This window comes from Rhinatrema bivittatum, chromosome 3, assembly GCF_901001135.1.
Source record: "Rhinatrema bivittatum chromosome 3, aRhiBiv1.1, whole genome shotgun sequence".
Taxonomy (NCBI): Eukaryota; Metazoa; Chordata; class Amphibia; order Gymnophiona; family Rhinatrematidae; genus Rhinatrema; species Rhinatrema bivittatum.
In genome coordinates this window covers 244,300,610-244,324,086 of record NC_042617.1, presented here as the reverse complement: position 1 = coordinate 244,324,086, position 23,477 = coordinate 244,300,610, and the positions used below count along the sequence as shown (strand labels likewise).

At 49.1% G+C, this 23,477-nt stretch overlaps 1 protein-coding gene across 4 annotated transcripts in view; it reads left to right on the top strand.

Annotated features, from left to right (window-relative positions):
* GEMIN6 (gem nuclear organelle associated protein 6) overlaps nucleotides 1-23,028 on the top strand; it is a 56,010-nt gene extending 32,982 nt beyond the window's left edge. For all 4 annotated transcript variants that reach the window (XM_029594391.1, XM_029594390.1, XM_029594388.1 and 1 more), the window contains 2 exons: nucleotides 5,016-5,162; nucleotides 22,556-23,028. In XM_029594391.1, the coding sequence (XP_029450251.1) occupies nucleotides 5,035-5,162; nucleotides 22,556-22,925 (498 nt within the window). In that variant the 5' untranslated portion in view covers nucleotides 5,016-5,034 and the 3' untranslated portion in view covers nucleotides 22,926-23,028. The remainder of the gene's footprint in view (nucleotides 1-5,015; nucleotides 5,163-22,555) is intronic.
* The last annotated feature ends 449 nt before the right edge of the window (nucleotides 23,029-23,477 follow it).

The following is a 23,477-nucleotide window of genomic DNA, read 5'->3' as shown; positions in this document are numbered from 1 at the left end:
GGAGCGCGCGCCTCTCCCAGGATGGCCTGTGTTCTGCTTGCATCCCGGGGGGCGAGGGGACGTCGGGGGCGCTTAGGGGGCTCTTGGTGTGGCGCACTTCTTTAGCGTTCGCGGTGGGAAAGTTTGGATCCCAAGGAAGCTAAGGGGAACGTGGGAACTCCCGCCATTTTGCCGCCATCTCCCGCGGTGTCTGGGCTCTGCGGGGAGGGGGCTAGGGATTCTCCCCCCTCTCCACGCAGCATCCCGTTCCCAGGCCAGTTTTCCCCATGGTGCCCGCGGAGCGGGGGAGGGGCCAGGATGCCGACTCGGATTCAGAGGGATCCTGCTCCTTTTTTTCGTCAGATTTTATTCCGGCCATGCATAGGGCATTTAGAGCCCGCAAGGCCCTTAAGAGGCGTCTCCCTCAGACCGAACCTCAGGAGGCCTCTCCATCGGCACCTAAGAATCACCGGACGGCGATCACGGATGGACGACACGCCGGGCCCCACCCAAGGCCAAGTGGCTGCGGGCTGTCCTGCCCTGGGATGATTTGGACACTTCGGACACGTCGGAGGACCTGGAATACCAGGAGGCTCCATCCCCGCCCCCGAGGGGGGCAGAGGGAGATGGTATGCCCGTGCAAGGGAAGGCACGACAGGGTCAGAACTCAGGCGACGACCCGAGGGTGATTCGCCTCTTCCGCCGTGGCGAGTTGGGCCCCCTCATTCCAGCCATTTTGAGGAGTTGGAGATAGCGGAGCCCGTCGAGGAGTCTCGCATCGGCTCCATGGACCCAGTGTAGTTGGGCCTGCGTGGCCCCCCACGGCCTTCCCCTTTCATTTTTGGGATACCCTAGACCTGGGGCTGGAAGGTCACGAAGGCTATGTATAAACTTTATCCCTTGCCGGAGGAAGCGCTGGAGGTTCTGAGGGTACCAAAGGTGGACGCAGCGGTTTCGGCAGTGCGAAACGGACGACTATCCCTGTCACGGGTACCACGACTCTGAAGGGCCTTCAGGATCGGAAGTTGGAACTCCAAGAGCCCGGGCGGCGATCAATTGAAGAAGATTTGAAGTCTCTGCGCTCGGAGTCCGGGCGGCGATCTGCAGTAACTTCGCCTTGCGGGCTGGACTCCGTTGGGTCCAGCAGCTGCTAGCTAATGAGGGCCTTTCCGAGGAAGAAGCCAAACAGGCCTGACGCCTTGAGTCGATAATAACATTCTGTGCGGACGCCCTACATGGTCTCCTCAGAACCTCGGCTTGTTCCATGGTATCCGCTGTCTCGACCAGACGTCTCCTGTGACTGAGGAACTGGTCGGCAGACGGGGGCCTCTAAATCTCGTCTGGGCTCCCTTCCCTTCAAGGGCAGGCTGTTGTTTGGGAAGGAACTGGTTGACATGATACAACTCCTGGGCGAGAATGAGATCCTTCTCTTTTGGCTCCCGATACCGGAGTAGCCGGAAGCCCCGGACTTCTCGCCTTAGTTCTTCTTCTCCTCTTTTCGCTCGGGAGGTGGCAGACAGCAGTCTTAGTCCTTTCGTGACAGGCGATTCGGCAGACCAGCTTCCTCCTCTTCCGTACCCAGTGGTAAGTCGACTCAATGATGTCCGGCCGGTCCATCCCTCGGTTCCGAACGTAGGGGCAGGCTGTCCCTATTTTACGAGGTTTGGACCACAATCACAACAGACCAGTGGGTGTTTTCTGTGATAAAACACGGCTATGAAAGTGATGGTAGTGGTGGCGGCGCAGCTACGCCGGGCAGGACTTCTGGTCCATCCTTACCTGGACGATTGGTTGATTCGGGCGAAGTCCGAGGGTCAGTGTCGGCTGGCAGTGGCCAGGGTCCTACAGCTTTTGCAGTCTCTAGGCTGGGTAGTTAACTTCAACAAGAGTCAGCTAGCACCCACCCAGACCTTGGAATACCTTGGAGCCGTATTCAACACGAAACAGGACAAGGGGTGCCTATCTCAGGAACGGATATGCAAGCTACAAGCTCAGGTGAGGCGGTTATTGTCTCCCCGCCGACCACGGGTCTGCGATTATCTGACGGTTCTGGGTTCTATAGCTTCAACGCTCGCATTGGTTCCCTGGGCGTTCGCTCATCTACGGCCATTGCAGTCGTCCTTGCTATCCGGCTGGAAGCCGTTTTCAGAGGAGTCCCACCTACCGCTTCCACTCGCGGGCCAGGCAAGATCCAGTCTGCTCTGGTGGCTGGATTCCAGTCATCTGTCCTGTGGAGTGTCCCTTCTAGTGCCCAATTGGACGGTGGGGACCACGGATGCCAGTCTCTCCGGTTGGGGAGCAGTTTGCCTAGGGAAGTCGGTTCAAGGCCTATGGTCACCGTCTCAAGCCCAGTGGTCTATCAACCAACTAGAGACCAGAGCGGTCCGTCTGGCACTGCGAGCCTTCCTACCGCTGGTACGGGGAAAGGCGGTCCGAGTGTTGTCTGACAACGCAACCACTGTGGCCCACATCAATCGCCAAGGAGGGACGAGGAGTCCGCTGGTGGCAATGGAAGCACAGCTCTTGATGGCTTGGTCGGAACAGACCCTCAGCGACATTGCAGCGTCTCCCATGGCCGGAACCAACAACGTCCAAGCGGTTTTTTCTCAGCCGTCATCGCCTGGATCCCGGGGAGTGGGAGCTGGCGGATGAGGCGTTTCTTTTCATCTGCAGAACGTGGGGGGTGCCCCACATGGATCTGATGGCCACGTGGCATAACGCGAAGGCTCCGCGATTTTGCAGTCGGCGTCGAGAAAGGAGAGCAGAGGGCGTCGACGCGTTGGGGCTTCCCTGGCCGGATGGATGTCCTGCTGTACGTGTTTCCCCCGTGGCCCAGGATCGGCAAAATTCTCTGGCGCATAGAGTTGCACCCGTCCAACGTGATCATGGTAGCACCGGGGTGGCCGCGCCGTCCGTGTTTCGCAGACCTCATCCAGCTGTCGGTGGCGGAACCCCTCCGTCTCCAGAGGGTCGCGGGGCTCCTCAGACAGGGCCCCGTCAGTTTGGAGGAGGCGGATCACTTCTGTCTCGCGGCATGGCTTGAGAGGAATCGGTTGAAGAGTAAAGGTTACTCAGACGCGGTGGTGGCCACGCGGCTGAGATCCAGGAAGCAGTCTACAACCATGGCGTATGTCCGTGTCTGGGTGGTCTTTGCGGAATGGTGTGTGAACCACAGGTTGGATCCCACTTCCGCTTCCGTATCCGATATTCTGGCGTTTCTCCAGGCCGGTCTGGTCATAGGGTTGGCGTGCAGGTCGCTGCGGGTTCAAGTGGCAGCGCTTGGTTGTTTGCGGGCTAAGGTTCAAGGATCCTCCCTGGCGCTCCACCCAGATATTTCCCGTTTTTCTTCGCGGGGCTAAACATCTTCGGCCTCCGTTGTGTTTGCCATGTCTGTCCTGGAATCTTAATTGGGTGCTCACCGTCTTATGCTCGGCACTGTTTGAGTTCTTGAAACACGCAACTGTCAAGGATCTCACGTTAAAGACTGTTTTTCCTGGTGGCGATTGCGTCGGCTCGCCGTGTTTCGGAATTGCAGGCGTTGTCCGGTAGGGAGCCGTGTTTGCGCATTTCCGATTCGGGGGTTTCCTTACGGACGGTCCCTTCCTTCCTGCCTAAACTCGTGTCGGTTTTTCGTTTGAATCAATCGGTTGAGCTTCCTGCTTTCGTGGTTGGGGAGTCTTCGGACCCGAAAACGAGAGAATTACGAAAACTAGATGTGCGGAGGTCTCTTCTTCGCTATCTAGAGGTCACTAATCCTTTTCGGGTGACGGATCATCTGTTTGTGCGGACTTCGGGCCTAAAGAAAGGTTCTGCGGCATCCCGCACGACGATCGCCCGTTGGCTCAAGGAGGCCATTGGCTCCGCGTGCATAGTACGGTGAAAACCACCGCCTGTGGGTCTTAGGGCTCATTCGACGCGGTCTCATGCTGCGTCTTGGGCGGAATCTTCTCAGGTGTCGCCTCCAGAGATTTGCAGGGCGGCTACCTGGAAGTCGTTGCATACCTTCATTCAACATTACCGGTTGGGTGTTCAGGCTACGGAAGCTGGGGGATTTGGAGAGAGGGTACTCCGAGCGGGACTCTCTGCTTCCCACCCTCGGTAAGTTAGCTCTGGTACATCCCAGGTGTCCTGGACTGATCCTGGTACGTACAGGGAAAGGAAAATTAGTTTCTTACCTGATAATTTTCGTTCCTGTAGTACCAAGGATCAGTCCAGGATCCCACCCGCAGTGCTACGCTAAAGTAACGGAGAGTCCGCTCATCGTTATTTAAGTAAGCTAACCGCTTGTTTGTTCGCTCTCCCGGTTGGGGAGTCCGTTGTTTAAGTAAGCTAACCGCTTGTTTGTTCGCTCTCCCGGTTGGGGAGTCTGGTTCCCCTAGGGGTTTTTGGAATTATTTCCGTTTCCATAGCGAGTTTGTCTAGTTAGCTATGGTTGCCTTATGGGATTTCTACTTTGACATTACGTATGACTGAGGGGCTGTGACTGGCACAGGGTCATATATGGCTCCGCCCACAAGTTTTGCTCTGTCTCCATCTACTGGTGCGGAGTCACAACCCAGGTGTCCTGGACTGATCCTTGGTACTACAGGAACGAAAATTATCAGGTAAGAAACTAATTTTCCTTTTGCACTTATCTATTTTGTATATTTTTTGTATCATATTCTATGACCCAGAGGAGAAACCATGAAATCTGAATTGCCACCTTTCTTCACACACACAAAAGGGTTAAATTAGCACAACATATTATCCATCTTGGCTGTGATGCTATAGTTAATGCCTCCCAGACCAATATACAGGTTGAGGACTAGAGGCCTGCTGAATGCAGTGGGGTAGAGTCTTTGCTGATACTCCTTTAAATACAATTTATTGTGTCTAATTTTGATATTTTCATTAAAATGCCAGTATTCAGTTAAGTCAATATTCATGTTTAGATTAAAATAGACAAACTAGGGCATGGAGCTTTTGGACTAGAAATTGAGAGCAGTATGTTACTAAGATGTATTGTGTGTGTTTTTTCTTTAACTTTATTTCATCAGCTTGGGATTTGAGAAAATTATGACAGATTGGCGTAAGAAAAATCCTCTAGAATGGCAAGACTACATGAACAAAGAAATCAAGGTGACAGCAGATGAGGAGAATGAGTTTCAAGGATGGGTTTTAACCATAGACCCAGTGTCTGCAAAGTAAGTACTTGGTAATAAGTAGTTGGTAAGGTCTGACTTATCTTGTGAGGAGCAACCTATTGTTTGGGGGGGAGATAAATTTTGGTTCATTTCTTGACGACAAGTTTTGGACACCATGTTCTTTGACACTACATAGTTGTAAGAGGATAGAGTATTTAACATTTCAGAGTTTTGTTCTGACTTGTCTGATAATTCAGGATCATAACATGGGTACTAGTGTTGTTACTATTACCAGATTTATCTTTTTTTTTTCACTTGGTGGTTCCTTTTTCTTCCAGCTCAGTGAGAACTAGTATTAGGATTCTGGTAACATGAACCTTCGTTCACAGTTAGCCAGGGACTTTTACCTTATTTTATTAGATCTGCCATCCTACTGTTACAATTCTGGTCATTGCAGCAACAGTTCTGAGGCCAGAAGCCTGTATCATGGGCTCTGAATTTAGTCACCAAGCGTCTCCCTGATTGATGTGGAAGCTCTAACTTGGATCGAATCGGGGCCTACTGTATGGCAATGTATAGCATTTCCACAGGGCTGACCCCACTATTGATTTAAATTCCTGTACATACCCAGATCAGTCCAGACTCCTGAGTTTTACCTCCCTTCCAGCAGATGGAGACAGAGAAATTTTCGCTGACACTGCCACATAACCCGAGGTGCTATCTGCAGTCCGTCAGTATTTCTGTCTTCAGCAGATGGTGGAGGTGCAAAACCTGCGGTCTGTGACTAGTTAAAAAAAAAAAAAAAAAAAAAAGGGAAAGAAAAAGTATAGAAAATCTTCAGCTTTCTGAGATTGCCTCCCAGCAGGTTGGTAGGTCCTGATGGGGCCAACCCCCTGGTTTTGGAGGTGGACAAGCAAGGGGTTGAGGACCCTTTATTTCTCAGTCCTTGTTGCCAGGGTTGAAAGCTGGTGGTTCCAGTTTCCTCGCCCTAAGGAGGACAGACAAGCCTATTGCCTCTCTTCAGATATCAGGGAAGTGTTTGTTTTTTTTCTCACAGGACAAGCAGGATGCTAGTCCTCACATATGGGTGACATCATCAGGATGGAGCCCAATCACGGAAAACTTCTGTCAGAGTTTCCAGAACTTTGACTGGCCCCTACTGGGCATGCCCAGCATGGCACTAACCCTGCAGCCAGCAGGGGTCCCCCTTCAGTCTTCTTTTTTCCTCGTAGCAGTAGCCTCGCGGTTTAGGAGCTTTGAAGAGATTCCTGACAGGAATTTTCCTCACGGACTTAATTAAATTTAAACTGCCCCACAGGGGTCCCTCCTCTAACTTTTCTCAGGCCGCGGTACTCCGGTAAGTTTGTCACCGTTTTTCGTCGATTACCGTCGAGTTTGGCCCTCGCGGCCTACTGGCCGTCTACCGTACCGCGGCTCGATTTTTTTCTATGGCCAAGGCGTCGGGGTTTCGTCGGTGCCCGGAGTGTACTTGCACCATGTCTATTACAGACCCTCATGGAGTCTGTGTAATGTGTTTAGGCCGTGAGCATGATGTCCTGACTTGCACCAAATGTGCCCTCATGACACCAAAAGGTCACAAAGCCAGAATGGAGAAGATGGGACTCCTTTTCCGTGCTCACACCCAGACGCCATCCATTGCATCGAAGTCATCGGAACTGGCACCGTCGAAGTCGCACCAGCATCGACCACCGTCCGGTGACCACCCGCCATCGACGTCTTCACGGCCATCGACTCCTGTCTCTCACCCTCAAGATCGAGGGGATCGTAGGGAGAAACATCAGCATCGTAAGTCTCGGACCGTCAAGGGAGTGAAATCATCGACCTCGCCACCGTCCGAGCCACCATCGAAGAAGCCCCGTCCAGGAACGGCACAGACCATTCCTGCGACCGGGACATCGAGGCCACCCTCACCCGATCGGGGTTTGGGAGTCGCGATTCCGCCTGTAAAGGTGGTCCCTCAGACTGTGCCTCAGCCTCCCTCTTCCGTCACGGAGCAGGGCTGCTTGCCCCAGGTCTCCAGGAAGAACTGGACCGGCTGGTCCAGGAGGCCATCGACAAGGTGATGCAACGACTCCAGGTTCCACCGGCACCGAGAGTGGAACTGGTCACCGACCTGATTCCAGCAGCGCTGGCACCGCTGCTATCCCGGATGGAGGCGCTCATGACCGCCCTTCCATCGGTGATTCCCAGGTCTCCGATGGCTCCGGTGCGCTCCCTGTTGACAGCTTCATCGGGAGGAGAAACACCATTCTGCATTTCTCCTTCAGGGGTATTGCCTCAGCCATCGATGCCATGTCGTCCCTCGCCACAGATTCTTTCATCGGGGGCGATACACACATCGGCACCATCGATGCCGGCACCGATACCCCCCACGGTGTCCACAGTTCCCCTGGTGATTCCTTTGATTTTCTCGGAGCCTCAGCCGGGCCCTTCGGGTATCAAACCCCTTCTCGTCCTACAGGTCAGCCTGCTGATCCTTATGACACCTGGGGTGATGATACTTCCACAGACACCGATGACTTACCTTCACCTCCCTCTCCTACTGAAAGTAGAAAGCGTTCTCCCCCAGAGGACCTTTCTTTCATTAATTTTGTGAAGGAAATGTCGGAATTGGTCCCTTTTCAGCTTCAGACGGAGCAGGATGATAGGCACCAGATGATGGAGCTTCTCCAGTTCCTGGATGCCCCTAAAGTGATCACTTCTATTCCCATTCAAGTTCTTCTTGACCTCCTCAAAAAGAACTGGGAAAACCCTGGATCCATTGCCCCAGTACACAGAAAGGCTGACACTACCTATCTAATACAGTCAGCCCCTGGCTTTCAAAAATCTCAGCTTGATCACCACTCAGTTGTGGTAGAATCGGCTCAAAAGAAAGCAAAAAGGACGAAGCCTCACTCCTCTACCCCTCCTGTTAAGGAACACAAGTTCCTAGACAATATTGGTCGGCGAGTGTTCCAAGGGGCCATGCTCATCTCCAGAATTCTTCTTACCAACTGTACATGACCCAATACAACAGGGTCATTTTCAAGCAACTACAAGACTTCTCTGAAACCCTGCCTGACCAATTCCAAGACCAGCTTCAAATCCTTGTCAACAAGGGGTTTGACGCAGGAAAGCATGAGATAAGAACAGCTTACGATATCTTCGACACCTCCACTAGAGTGTCTGCAACTGCTATTTCGGCAAGACGCTGGGCCTGGCTCAAGTCTTCTGACCTTCGCCCAGAAGTACAAGACAGGCTCTCTGACCTGCCCTGTATAGGAGATAATCTGTTCGGTGAACAGATTCAGCAAATAGTGGCTGAATTAAAGGACCATCATGAGACCCTCAAACAGCTCTCATCGATACCTTCTGATTTCCCCTCTAGACAGCCCTTCAAGAAGGACTCTAAGAAGTCATTCTTCCGCCCAAGGAAGTACTATCCTCCACCACCAAGGTCCCGAATTATGAAGCCCTATCAAAAACCTCAGCCTTGGAAGCAAAAGCCACAAGCAGCTCCCCAGCCGGGGCCTGCTTCAGGTTTTTGACTTTCCCTTAGAGAGCAGCAGCCTGATTCCTCTGCCAAGCATACCAGTGGGAGGTTGATTGTGCAACTTTCACGGCATGTGGCAATCAATCACAACCGACCAATGGGTGCTAGCAATCATTGCTCAGGGTTACCACCTAAACTTTCTTGCTCTTCCACTGGATTCACCACCTCTACAAGTGTGGAGAGTAACCGATCACTCTCTCCTCCTGGAGCAGGAGGTTTCCCTTCTTCTCCAGTTAAGAGCAATAGAACCCGTCCCTCTTTCACAACAAGGCCTAGGGTTCTAATCCCGGTACTTTTTGATCCCCAAACAATCCGGGGGGCTTCGTCCAATTCTGGACCTACGTGCCATCAACAAGTACCTCCAGCGGGAAAAGTTCAAGATGGTAACCTTGGGCTCGCTTCTACAAAGAGGAGATTGGCTCTGCTCTCTCGATCTCCAGGACGCATACACCCACATTGCGATATCTCCAGTTCATCGCAAGTATCTCAGGTTTTTAGTAGGCCCAAAGCAGTATCAATACCGAGTGCTTCCATTCAGCCTAGCATCGGCACCACGAGTCTTTACCAAATGTTTCGTAGTTGTCGCAGCTTTTCTCAGGAAAGAAGGTGTTCACATCTACCCCTATCTAGACTACTGGTTAATCAGGGCCCCAACCCAGCAAGCCGCTCGATCGTCCCTGGATTTGACCCTGCACACTCTAATTTCTCTAGCATTTCTCAATTACAAGAAATCCTATTTAGTCCCATCTCAAACCTTGTCGTTCATTGGGGCAGACTTGGACACCTTGCAGGCAAAAGCCTTTCTACCTCAACAAACCCTCGTGTCCCTCGCTCACCAGTTGCAGTCTCAGCAGATAGCAACAGCTCGCCAATTCCTTGTCCTTCTCGGACACATGGCATCCTCAGTCCATGTCACACCAATGGCCCGCCTGGCCATGAGACTCCTGCATTGGACTCTGAGGTCACAATGGATTCAAGCTACTCAGCCTCTGTCAACCATTGTCCACATCACCGACGCACTCCGTCTGTCTCTCGCCTGGTGGAAAGATCAGAACAATCTCCTCCAGGGACTGCCCTTTCAACTACCAGATCCTCAACTCAATCTCACCACCGACGCTTCCAACCTTGGGTGGGGAGCCCACGTGAACGATCTACAGACACAAGGATCTTGGTCTCCAGAGGAAGCCAAACACCAGATAAATTTCCTGGAGCTTTGAGCAATGCGATATGCTCTCAGAGCTTTTCAGGATTGCCTGTCAAATCACGTCATCCTGATTCAGACTGACAACCAGGTGGCCATATGGTTCATCAACAAGCAGGGAGGCACAGGCTCCTTCCTTCTGTGTCAGGAAGCTGCGCAGATTTGGGCGGAAGTGCTCTCCCACTCGATGTACCTCAGGGCCACCTATTTGCCGGGAGTGCACAATGTCTTGGCAGACAAACTGAGTCGTGTCTTCCAACCGCACGAGTAGTCTCTCAACCCCTCGGTAGCAACCTTCCTATTCCAGCAATGGGGTTATCCCCAAATAGACCTCTTTGCGTTCCCTCAAAACCACAGAGTGGACAATTACTGCTCCCTCATTCGCAGCAAACACTCTCAGCCCAGAGATGCATTCTCCCTCTCGTGGGCAACCGGTCTGCTTTATGCATTCCCTCCACTTCCTCTTCTCTCGAAGACTCTCATGAAGCTTCGTCAGGACAAGGGAACCATGATCCTGATAGCACCTCACTGGCCACGCCAAGTGTGGTTTCCCATACTCCAGGATCTCTCCATCCGCAGGCACATTCCCTTGGGAACGGACCCGCATCTGATCACTCAGAACGATGGATGTCTACGCCATCCCAATCTTCAGGCCTTGTCCCTGACGGCATGGATGTTGAAAGGTTAATTCTTCAACCACTTAACCTTTCAGATTCAGTTTCTCGTGTCCTGATTGTTTCACGGAAGCCTTCCACAAGAAAGTCTTATTCCTATAAATGGAAACGGTATACATCATGGTGTTCTTCGCAATCCCTTGATCCCTTTTCCTGTCCAATCCCAAGGTTTTTGGACTATCTCTGGCATTTATCGGAATCAGGTCTAAAGACCTCTTCCATCAGAATGCATGTCAGTGCGGTAGCCGCCTTCCATAAAGGTGTCGGGGATGTCCCTATATCGGTACAACCCCTCGTAACACGTTTTCTGAAAGGCTTGCTCCATATCAAGCCAGCGTTACTTCCTCCGGCCCCTTCTTGGGACCTTAATCTGGTTCTCGGGCGGCTCATGAAACCACCATTCGAACCTCTTCACTCCTGTGACCTAAAATATCTCACATGGAAAGTGATTTTCCTTTTGGCTATCACTTCAGCTCGCAGGGTTAGTGAGTTATAGGCCCTAGTTAACTATCCGCCTTACACTAAACTCCTTCAGGACCGGGCGGTACTCCGCACTCACCCTAAGTTTTTGCCTAAGGTAGTTTGGGAGTTTCACATTAATCAATCCATCATACTACCTATCTTCTTTCCCAGGCCCCACTCCAACCCAGGGGAACAGGCTCTGCATACCCTTGACTGTAAACAGGCTCTAGCGTTCTACGTAGACCATAAGTTGCCCACAGGAAAAGCACTCAGTTATTCGTCTCTTTCCATCCCAACAACTTAGGGCAACCTGTGGGTAAGCAGACTCTCTCCTCCTGGTTGGCGGACTGCATATTTTTTTGCTATCAGCAAGCAGGCATTCCTTTTCAAGACCGTGTTAAAGCACACTCTGTGAGGGCCATGGCCCTCACCGATCGTAGGTGTGCTTCAGTAGCACACCTATGATCGGTGCCGCTTCCTGACATTTGCAGGGCTGCCACCCGGAGTTCTCTCCACACTTTCGCAGCCCACTATTGCTTGGACAAAGCCGGAAGACAAGATTCCATCTTCGGCCAATCTGTCCTGCGTAACCTATTTCCAACGTGACGTACCAACACCCTTCCGCCTGCCCGGTGGGGTTCAGGATGCCCTCTACCAAATTCCACCCCAGTTGTTGTGCCTGTTGCACGCCGTTGGGTACATTTGGTGCATGTTCGGACATCCTCAGCTCGGTACTCACCCATATGTGAGGATTACCATCCTTCTTGTCCTGTGAGAAAGCAAATGTTGCTTACCTGTAACAGGTGTTCTCACAGGACAGCAGGATGTTAGTCCTCACGAAACCCGCCCGCCGCCTGGCGGTGTTGGGTTCGTAACGTTTTCTTGTTTTATTTTTTCAGCACTGCCTGTAGCTATCAAATAAGACTGAAGGGGGACCCCTGCTGGCTGCAGGGTTAGTGCCATGCTGGGCATGCCCAGTAGGGGCCAGTCAAAGTTCTGGAAACTTTGACAGAAGTTTTCCGTGATTGGGCTCCATCCTGATGATGTCACCCATAATTAAGGACTAACATCCTGCTGTCCTGTGAGAACACCTGTTACAGGTAAGCAACATTTGCTATCTCTTCTCGTTTAAGTAAATTTTACCAAAAAAAAAAAAAAAAAGTAAAGTTTTTAGCCGGTGGTGGGGCTATGCTGGGAGAGTTGAAGCAGCTTCTGTGGCTCCATTCCTCGGGCGGCTGACTGTGATTCAGATCCCGATGTCCCAACTTCTTGCTGTATGGCAGGGTTGCATGGCCTGCAACTACAAGTGCACACGACTTTCCTGTGGTCTTTGCTCCCGGTATCTTTCTGGAGGAGAGGGCAGCACGGGAATAATTGTGTCTGCATCGGGGAGGCAATGCAAGTTGGGGAAGCTCGATAGTGCGTTGGTGGCAGTAGGGGGGACCCCTTCCCGGTCAGCGTGGGAACGGTGGCCATTTTGTCCACTTCAGGGGCTGTCTCGCGTGCCACAGAGGAGGAGGGGGATGGGGATTCCCTCCTCTGCTGTCCCCAGTGGATGAGTATTCTGGGGGAACCCAGGAGGCTCAGGAATTGCAATCAGGAGAGGATTAGAACCTCCTGGGGAAACTTCGATGATTCCTTGTTTTGTTTTTTTTCCTCCAATTTTGTCCCGTTACTTCACAGGGCTTATATGGCCAAAATGTCTTCAGGTGACGCAGGGCCAAACGGGGCATCCATAGGGCCCCAGCCGGGGAAGAGGTCCAGTCCATCTCGAGCTGCAGGGGCGATGAGGGTTCATCAAGTGCTGCAGAGGTCCGCTGTGGTGAATGAAGCGGATAGCTTTTCTGAGTTTTCATAGGGTGAAGATCTGTGAGGGCAGGAGCCCCAGGACGCAGATTAGACTGGTGGATCCGAACTCGGATGGAGGCTGGGGGAAAGTCCCGGCCGTGGAATGAGATGATTCAAAGGTGGTGCAGCTGTTCCGCAGGAAGGAACTGAGTCCCCTGATTTCCCCAGGTTTTGGAGGTATTGGGAATAAAGGTTTCGTGAGATGAGTCAAATCAGGAAGAAGTGGACATGCCATGGATGGCCTATGGGGTCCGGCAAAAGCCTTTCCTGTCCAAAAGTTGGTTTTTCGGGAGTGGGACACTCCAGAGACTGGCTTGAAGGTGAGCAGAGCGATGGATAAATTATGTCTTTTGCCTGAAGACACTGTGGAGCTCCTCAAGGTCCCGAAAGTGGATGCCTTGGTCTCAGCTGTCAAGAAGAAAACGACAATTCCGGTGGCAGGTTCTGCTGCACTAAAGGACCTCCAGGATAGGAAGCTTGAAGCTCAACTCAAGAGGATATTCAAGGCATCTGTGCTTGACATACTTGCTGCAGTGTGCAGCAGTTTTATGCTGAGAGCAGATCTGCGATAGGTGCAGCAGTTGCAGGCAAACAAGTCCATGTCTGACTTAGAAACTAAGAAGGCAGATCAGCTGGAAGCGGTAGTTGCGTATGGAGCTCATGCGCTATATGACCTAATTATGACTTCGTCCAGTACGATGATGTTGGCAGTATCAGCCAGGAGATTCCTCTGGTTGAGGAACTGGTTGGCTGATGTGTCATCCAAGTGTCAGTTGGGAGCGTTAACTTTTAAAGGGAAGCTGCACTTTGGACAGGACTTGAAGGAGCTGATCAAACATCTAGGGGAGAATAAAGGTCATAAATTGCCTGAGGATAAGCCAAAAGAAAGAAAAGAGTCCTTGCCTTCACATTCTTGTTTCAGAGGAAATAAGTGTTTTCGGCCTAAGAGGGCCTCAAATGGCATCCAAAGACAGTCCTCAGGTAGGCAATTGTCTTGGAATCAGTCCTTTCGCAGGCAAAGGCCAAATAGAGATGGCTTTAGCCAGGGCGGTGGTGGAGCCAGATCCACTCAATGAAGCAAGGCCGGTCCACTCCTTGGTTCCGGCTATAGGGGATTGGTTGACTCTTTTTACGAGGAATGGGCCAAGGTCACATCAGACTAGTGGGTTTTAAGTGTGATAAGGCAAGGTTATGCTTTAGAATTTGCTTGTCCGCTAAGAGACTTGTTCATGGTCTCCCCATTTGCTTACAAGGGGAAAAAGGCTGGTGGTGCAGCAAACCGTCCGTCACCTTCAGATGCTGGGAGCCATTCTTCCTGTCCCTCGGGAGGAACAGGGGACAGGCCGCTATTCCATTTATTTTGTTCCCAAAAATGAGGGAACGTTCTGCCCAGTTTTGGACTTGAAGAAAGTAAATGTGGCTCTCAAGGTTCCTTGTTGCTCTCCTTACCATAAACACCCCCACCCCTCAACCTCCCCTCCCCTACAGCACTATCTCCTACCGTAAACCCTGCTCTACTGAAACTCTCAGTACAGCATTCGAAGAAAAATCACCGAGCATTGACCTTACCAACCCTGATACCTCACTATCATCTTGGAACAATCTCACTGCCACTATAGCCAATGAAGTCTGCCCTATAGTAAAAAAGAAAATTTCCCACAACAAGTCAGTAAAAAAACCTTGGTACACTACTGAATTAAAAAGCTAAAAAATGAATTGAGAAATAAAGAAAGAGCCTGGCAAAAGACTCCATCCCCAGCTCACGCAGCTGCCTACAAATCTTCTCTTCACTCATACAGACAATCCATCCTAAAAGCAAAACGGGACTACCATTCCGCCAAAATACATGACTACCAATTCAACTCCAACGCTCTCTTTTCTTATGTCACTGAACTAACCACCCCCTTCTCCCCTCCCTCCACTGAAGAAAATGCCAGCACTAAATGTGAGGAACTTGCCACGTTTTTTAGAAACAAAATCTCTAATGTCCTCCAGTGTTTCCTTGTTAATCCCTCCCCTGTCAACCCCCTCCCCACAAATTCAAGCGCGAACCTTGAGTCCCTTGAACTCACCTCTTCTAAACAGATTGAACGAATCCTCCAAAAGGCTAAACCCGCCACACATTCATCCAATACAATCCCCACTAAGACTCTTCTTTCCATCCCCGCCACCATTTCAAAACTCCTGGCTGACATAATAAACTGCTCCCTCTCACATGGCAAAGTATCTGACCCCCTTAAACATGCAGTAGTCAAACCCCTCCTAAAAAAACCTAACCTCGACCCCAGTAACCCAGCTATCGCCCTATTTCTAATTTGCCTTTCATAGCAAAAATAATGGAGAAAATAGTCTATATCCAGCTTACTGAATTCCTTGAAGAGCACAACACCCTTCACCCAGCTCAATTTGGTTTTCATAAAGCCCATAACACTGAAAGCCTCCTTCTTACCCTTTCTGACACTATACTCAAGGGATTGGACCACGGTCAATCATACATACTGGCCCTACTTGACATATATCTGCTGCCTTTGACACTGTCAATCATACCATTCTCCTCACCCGCCTTGCTGAAATCGGTGTCACAGGTTCTGCATTGCAATGGTTCTCTTCTTATCTCAACAACAGAAATTACACTGTAAAAATAGCCAATTGCGAATCATCCCACATTCCCCTCACACAGGGCGTCCTGCAGGGATCCTCCCTCTCTTCCACACTCTTCAATATCTATCTCCTTCCCCTCTGCTATCTCCTCTATGATCTTGGCCTAAAGTTCTTCATGTATGCTGACGACGTTCAAATCCTCATCCCGCTTCAAGAATCCCTCCCCAAAACTTTACAATTCTGGGATTCTTGCCTTACTTCAATCAACACCCTCCTCTCAAACCTACATCTCGCTTTAAATGTAACAAAAACGGAGCTCCTCACAATCTCCAATCCCCCAGCTCGCTCGCTCCCTGCCTTAAGCAATACTAACCCTCAACCCGACGCATTCACCTGCAATGTGAGAGATCTCTGTGTCTATCTTGACCAACATTTAAATTTCAAATCTCACATCCACAACACCATAAAAACAGTTTTTTTCAAATTGCACATCCTAAAGAAACTTAAACCCCTGCTTTATACCCAAGACCTCCGCATAGTCCTACAGGCAACTATCTTAACTAAACTGGACTATTGCAGTTCCTTATTTCTGGGCCTCCCTCTATCCACTATCAAACCCCTCCAAATATTACAGAATGCCATGGCCAGAATTCTCACAAACACACGTAAATCTGATCACATTACCCCTATCCTAAAAGACCTCCACTGGTTACCCATAGCCTCCCGCATAAAATACAAAACACTCACTATTCTCCACAATCTATTGTACAGTCAAAATCACACTTGGCTCGAGAATGCACCACTTTTCCGATCATCAACCCGCCCCTCCAGATCCAACCTTGCTGGAACTCTATACACCCCCTCACTAAAAACTGCTCACCACACCTCAACCAGAGAAAGGGCCTTCTCCATTGCCGGTCCTTCCCTATGGAACACCCTGCCCACAGCCCTCTGTCTAGAACCTAACCTGTCTAAATGTAAAAAAAGGGCTCAAAACCTGGCTTTTTACATTAGCGTATCCAGATGTTGACCAAACTTAGCTTTCACTCTAACCTCTTAGCCCACTCAATCTCCCCTCCTCCTATCTGCCTCTCCGCTTTCTCCCCTATTCTTCCCCCTAGCAGACGGGATTTAAGGAAGCTGGAAGAGTGGTCGAAGATATGGCAGCTGAGATTCAATGCCAAGAAGTGCAGAGTCATGCATATGGGGAGTGGAAATCCGAATGAACTGTATTCGATGGGGGGGAAAAGGCTGATGTGCACGGAACGGGAGAGAGACCTTGGGGTGATTGTTTCGCCAACTTCAGATCATTAGACACTATGTAACAAGGCGATAGCTAAAGCCAGAAGAATGCTGGGCTGCATAGAGAGAGGAATATCGAGTAAGAAAAGGGAAGTGATTATCCCCTTGTACAGGTCCTTGGTGAGGCCTCACCTGGAGTACTTTGTTCAGTTCTGGAGACCGTATCTCCGCAGAGACAGAGACAAGATGGAGGCGGTCCAGAGAAGGGCAACCAGAAAGGTGGAGGGTCTTCATCAAATGACTTATGAGGAGAGATTGAAGAATCTAAATATGTATACCCTGGAGGAAAGGAGAAGCAGAGGTGATATGATACAGACTTTCGGATACTTGAAAGGTTTTAATGATCCAAAGACAACGACAAACCTTTTCCGTCGGGAAAAAAATCATCAGAACCACGGGGTCACGATTTGAAACTCCAGGGAGGAAGACTCAGAACAAATGTCAGGAAGTATTTCTTCACGGAAAGGGTGGAGGATGCCTGGAATGCCCTTCTGGAGGAAGTGGTGAAGACCAAAACTGTGAAGGACTTCAAAGGGGCGTGGGATAAACACTGTGGATCCATAAAATCTAGAGGACGTGAATGAAGAGTGGGTGGCTCGCAGGAATGACGGCTACTGCCTGGAGATAATATCCTTATTCAATAAACATACACACGGTTAATGCGACTCCAACAATGCTCTAAGCTTCAACGGCAAGAGGAAATGTGGAAAAAGATTTGCATTCACAAAAAAGCAGGGAGTAGCTTGCTTGTTACGGCGGTTACTACCCCAAACCAAATAAGCCTGATACTTTACTTTCAATACATATCCAGCATAGCTCTCTGCTTCAACGGCAGGGGGAATGAAGAAAAGTGGATCTATATTTATTTATTTATTTATTTACGTTTTTTATATACCAACATTCAAGACGGTAGTCTCATCATGCTGGTTCACAAGAAACAGGGGTGCAATTATAATAAACTCTACAATTTGAACAATAGTGCAGAAAAGCAGTTACATGTAACAAGGAAATCAATAACTTGGAGTAAGAAGGAAAATGAAGATCAGATAATTATATATATATATAATAACATTGTAAGAGGTGGCTATTAATGCTATTACTGGCGAAGTGTGTTGATTGAAGGGAGTTAAATAATGTTGGAGTTAGGAAAGGCCTGCGTGAACAGCCACGTCTTGAGTCTTTTCTTGAATGTTGAGATGCTGGGTTCCATTCTAAGATCCGGGGGAATGGAGTTCCATAAAGTTGGACCGGCTGTGGAGAGGGCCCGATCTCTAAGCGTGATGTGTCTGGTAGTTTTGGCTGGAGGTACTTGAAGTGATCCTTTGTAAGCATCTTTTGTCGGTCTTGTTGAGTAGTGTAATCGGAGGGGGATATGGAGATCGATTGGGGCTAATTGATGGATGTTTTTGAAAATGGTGAGAATGGCCTTGTAGATTATTCTGAAGTGGATGGGCAGCCAGTGGAGGCCCATCAGGATAGGGGTTATGTGTTCTCTTCTCCTGGTGTTAGTGAGTATACGGGCGGAGGCATTTTGGACCATTTGCAATGGTTTGGTGTGTGATGAAGGGAGATATATATAGATCTATATACAGACAACAACCAACAAGGACTGAATTACATAGTCTGGGTTAACAAATAAGCATGGGTGTAGCTTGCTTATTGCAGCAGTTACAACCCCTAACTAATTAAGCTAGATATTCACTTAGATGCAGTTCCAACACTGCTCTCTACATTAATGGTGGGGTGGAAGGGAAATAGAACCAAAAGGTTACTAAGAGTCAAGACTAACAGAAGTATGAGAGAAAAAAAAAAAAGTGGAAAGCTTGCTGGGCAGACTGGATGGGCCGTTTGGTCTTCTTCTGCCATCATTTCTATGTTTCAAAGACTCCGAAATAGTGTTTCTTCCCCCCCAAGCAAAGACTCCTAAATACTGTGTTATAAGTTCCCCTCCTCCACTCTAAGCTTATCCTACCCTGTCTCTCCCTCTCCCCCCCCCCCCCCCCCCCCCCCCCTCCCTTTCACTGCCATCAATGGTCTGGTACCTACCAGCCCACCTGTTAATTTATATTCTTCAAATGTTCCTATCAAATTTCTCCCTTTCCCTATCTTTCCTACTGCTGTCCTCTCTCCTCCTTCATTGCTGCTCCCCCCTTCCCCATCCCTGTTTATTGTATTTCTCTCTCTTGTTAATTTGTTACAATGTAAACCAGCATGATGTTCCGACGAATGTCAGTATATAAAAATAAATAAATAAATAAACGGAGACCCTGCGTTCAGTCATTGTGGGGGTGCACAAGGAAGGGAGAGTTCCTAGTTTCCCTGGATTTGACTGAAGCGTACTTGCACATAGGAATCCGGCCCAATCATCAAAGATATCTAAGATTCATGGACTTGGGAAGGCATTTTCAGTTTTGTGCCCTTCTGTTCGGTCTGGCGACAGCTCCCAGGACTTTCACCTAGGTGATGGTCGTGGTGGCAGTGGCCCTCCAGAGGGGAAGGCATCTTGGTTCACCCATATCTGGACGACTGGCTGATTCAGGCAAAGTCAGAGGTTCTTTGCCGGCAGGCAGTGGACCTGGTGCTTCAGTGCTTGAGATCACTGGGGTGGACAGTCAATCTGTCCAAGAGTCATCTTTCCCCTACTCAGGTCTTGGAATTTCTGGGGGTGCATTTCGATACCAAGGTGGGGAAGGTCTTTCTCACTGAGAAGCGCATTTCCAAATTGCAGGCGCACGTTCACTGATTGTTGGAGAAGAGGTGCCCAGGGTCTGGGATTACTTTTTGGTTCTCAGTTCCGTGGCTTCCACCTTGGAGTTTGTTCCATGGGCGTTTGCTCATATGCAGCCTCTACAGTTGGCGCTGCTGTCCCACTGGGACCCATTCTTGGAGCATTTTCAGCTTCCGCTACCTCTTACACAGTTACCCAGGTCCAGTCTCTCGTGGTGGCTTGAGCGGGACCAGTTGAGGCAGGGATTGGATTTGGAGATTCCGGACTGGATGCTTGTTACCACCAATGCCAGTCTCTCCAGGTGGAGAGCAGTGTGTTAGGGTCAGTGATTGGTGGAAGAAGCAGTGTGGTCCATCAGTCGCTTAGAGACGAGAGTGATGTGCTTGGCCCTTCGAGCTTTTCTACCTCGGTTGCAGGGGAAATCAGTGAGGATCTTGTTAGACAGTGCATCGATGGAGTCTTACATGAACCATCAGGGTGGCACCAAGAGTCAGATGGTGGCTCAGGAAGCCTAGGAATTAATCAGCTGGGCGGAGCAGCATCTTGCACTGTTAGCGGCCTCTCACATCACCGGCGTAGAAAATGTACAAGCAGATTTTTTCAGTCAGCAACAGCTGGACACCAGAGAGTGGGAGCTGTCAGAAGAAGCAATGCACCATATCAGTCGCAGATAGGGCAGGCCACACATGGATCTAATAGCAACTTACCAATATCCAAGGCTCCTCGGTTCTTCAGTTGAAGAAGGGAATGAGAAGCAGAAGGTGTAGATTCCCTAGTTCTACCTTCGCCAAGGAACATTCTTCTGTATGTGATCCCACTGTGGCCAATGGTGGGCAAAGTCTTGTGGTGGATAGAGGTCCTTTCAGGTGACGTGATTCTGGTGGCACTGGAGTGGCTGAGGTGTCTGTGGTTTGCGGATCTGATCAACCTGGCGGTGGACAGTCCGGTGCGACTAGCTCATCTGCCGAAGCTTCTGCATCAGGGCCCATATTTTCAGATCAGGTGGATCGCTTCTGTCTTGTGGCCTGGCTTTTGAGAGGAAGCGCTTAAGGGAGAAAGGATATTCCGTGGACATTATTTCTACTCTGTTGCAAGCTAGAAAGACTTCCACATCCTTGGCGTATGTGAGGGTATGGAGAGTTTTTGAGTCCTCGTGTGCAGAGCTAGGGATTGATCCTATGTAAATGTCGTGTCTGTGGTACATATTCTAGCTTTTCTGAAAAAGGATTGGTGAAGGGTTTATCTTTTAACTCCCTCAGAGTTCAGATGGCGGATTTGGGCTGTCTTCGAGGTAAGGTACAGGGAGCTGCTCTTGCTGCACATCTGGATGTAGTGCGTTTTTCTCCGGAGAGGGTGAAACATTTGCGTCCTCCAGTTCAGAATCTATGTCCCTCCTGGAGTCTTAACGTTGTCCTTAAGAGCATGCGTCCGGCGCTGTTCGAATCTCTGAAAAGAGCTACTATGAAAGATCTCACTTTGAAGGTAGTTTTCTTGGTGGTGTTTTGTTCGACTTGGATATGGGAACTTCAGGCCTTATCATGCAGAGAGCCTTTTTTTTTTGGAGGATTTCGGATTTACGGGTCTCCTTAAGGATGGTTTCTTCCTTTCTGCTGAAGGTGGTATCGTCATTCCACTTACACCAGTCATTGGAACTCCTGTTCTTCCTAAGTTTGGATGCTACGGCACCTCATATGAAAGAGTTGCAAAGTTTGGATCTGAAGCGTGCATTGTTGCAGTATCTTAAGATCACTTACAGTTTCCGGTTGTCGGATCATCTTTTTGTGCTATGAAGTGATGCAAAAAAGAGTCATAAGTCGTCAAAAGCCACAGTTGGTGTGGTAGTTGAAGGAAGCCATTGGCACCGCGTACATATGTCAGGGTCGCCCTATCCCGGAGGGGTTAGGGGCATATTCTACCTGTTCCCAGGCAGCATCCTGGGCCAAATGTCTGCAGGTTTCACCGGAAGAGATTTGCAGGGCGGCTACTTGGAAGTAATTGCACACTTTCACCAGACATTATCGTTTGGATGTTCAGGTCCCAGAGGCCATGGGCTTTGGGGAGAGTGTGCTTCGAGCGGGACTCTCGCGGTCCTACCTCATTTAGGGAGGCTTTGGTACATCCCAGGAAACTGGACTGATCTAGGTATGTACAGGAAAAGGAAATTTGGTTCTTTCCTGCTAATTTTCATTCCTGTAGTACCACAGATCAGTCCAGAGTCCTGCCCAGAGGAGGAAAGGGAGAATTGGAGAGTCCGCTCGATCTATTATTGTAATTAATCTGAAGATTGACACAGGTTTTGTTAGTCCTGCATGTGTTTTAGTGTGGGCATGGTTGTTAAATTTTTTCCTCTTCCCTCTGCTCGTTCAGGGGGTATTATTTCATCATTCGTATTGGTATGGTTGTTATCTGGGCTTGGGTACTTATCAATACTGATGGAATGCAGGTGGTACCACAGGTTATGTGGCAGTGTCAGTGGCAGTGAAACTTTCTCTATCTCCATCTGCTGGAAGTGAGGCAAAATCTAGGAGTCTGGACTGGTCTGTGGTCTTACAGGAACAAAAATTAGCAGGTAAGAACCAATTTTTCTTTATATGGGCCAGACTTCATGCCAATGGAATTTTAATCAGTGAAAACATGTCTCACTGCTTCAGTATAATGTTTCCCTCACTTTGTACAAAGGCTCAGTGGTGTAGGAAACCTATTTGCATAGCAAATAGCAGAATCACTATACCACCCAGATTTTTGTAAGGTAATTAAGAGTTGGATTCAGTGTATATCTTATCTTCAGTTTAACCAATAATGTAACTTAGACACTGGTTTAGTACTAGGGGCACCAACTGGCTCAGATATTTTTTAACTCAGCCCCGGGTTTGCCTCATTTCATGTGTGCACATGTAGGTTTGATTTCTCTAAGAACATATAAATGCATGCATGCACTAGGGTAAAATAGGATTGAATTAAACTGTCTTTAACAAAGGAGTCAGTTGGCATCCTTATTTAGGATCTGTATGGCTTTACACCTTCCAGCTACTCTTTGATTTGGTTTGTGTTCATCTCATTTTTGTTTTTTTATTTCTTTTATAGCATTGTCTTGGTAAATTTTCTGGAAGATGGAAAAGTGTCTGTCACAGTGGTCATGGGGCATGCAGTGCAGAAGGTGGAAGCAGTAGATGAAGGAAATGATACAGTAAGAGAGCAACTGGCACATTTGTTCATGCCAGGAGAAAGCAAAGCTTACACTCAGGAGGACCTGGAGAAGCGAAAGAACAACTTGAAGAGGTGGCTGGAGCAAAACCACATTCCTGTGACAGAACAAGGTGATGCACAAAGGACACTTTGTGTGGCTGGTGTATTAACCATAGACCCACCCTACAGATCAGAAGATTGCAGTAGTTCTAATGAGATTATTTTGTCCAGAGTCCAGGCCCTCATCCAAAGCGCTCTTACTCAATGATACAGAAAGGAGACTTGGTCAAGACATTCCTCATGCTGTTTTCTTGTGTCATGCACTGCACTGAAAGGATGATTACAGATAATAGTGGTGGGTTTGTTCTATATTTGATGGCTTTGATCTCATATTTTTGTAAATGTAATGTATTGTTATAGCTTACACTATATCCAGTTTTGTACACTATCTAGTAAAGTAAGCTGTTGGAGCGTTAACAGCTAAAAGTATAATAAAAAGTTTGTAGAAAGGAGCACAAAGCACACATATATCAAAGGCAAGGAATGATGGTGTGCTACGAAGTATACTCAAAACGGTCTAGTGAATCAACAACAACAAATCAAGGATAATCCAATTATTTGAATGCAACAATTTTAATTCAAGTAGAGGCTGATTGTAAAGTACAATTTTGTCCCCTGACATGGGGCTGTGTTTCGCCGAGGCTGCATCAGGAGGGACGGCTTACAGTAAAAGTACTTTAACAAATATTTGGTCTGAAAAAACGTTAGCCTCAATTCTTTGTGAACTGAACTCTTCAGCAGGTTTTGTTTAAAGCTGTTC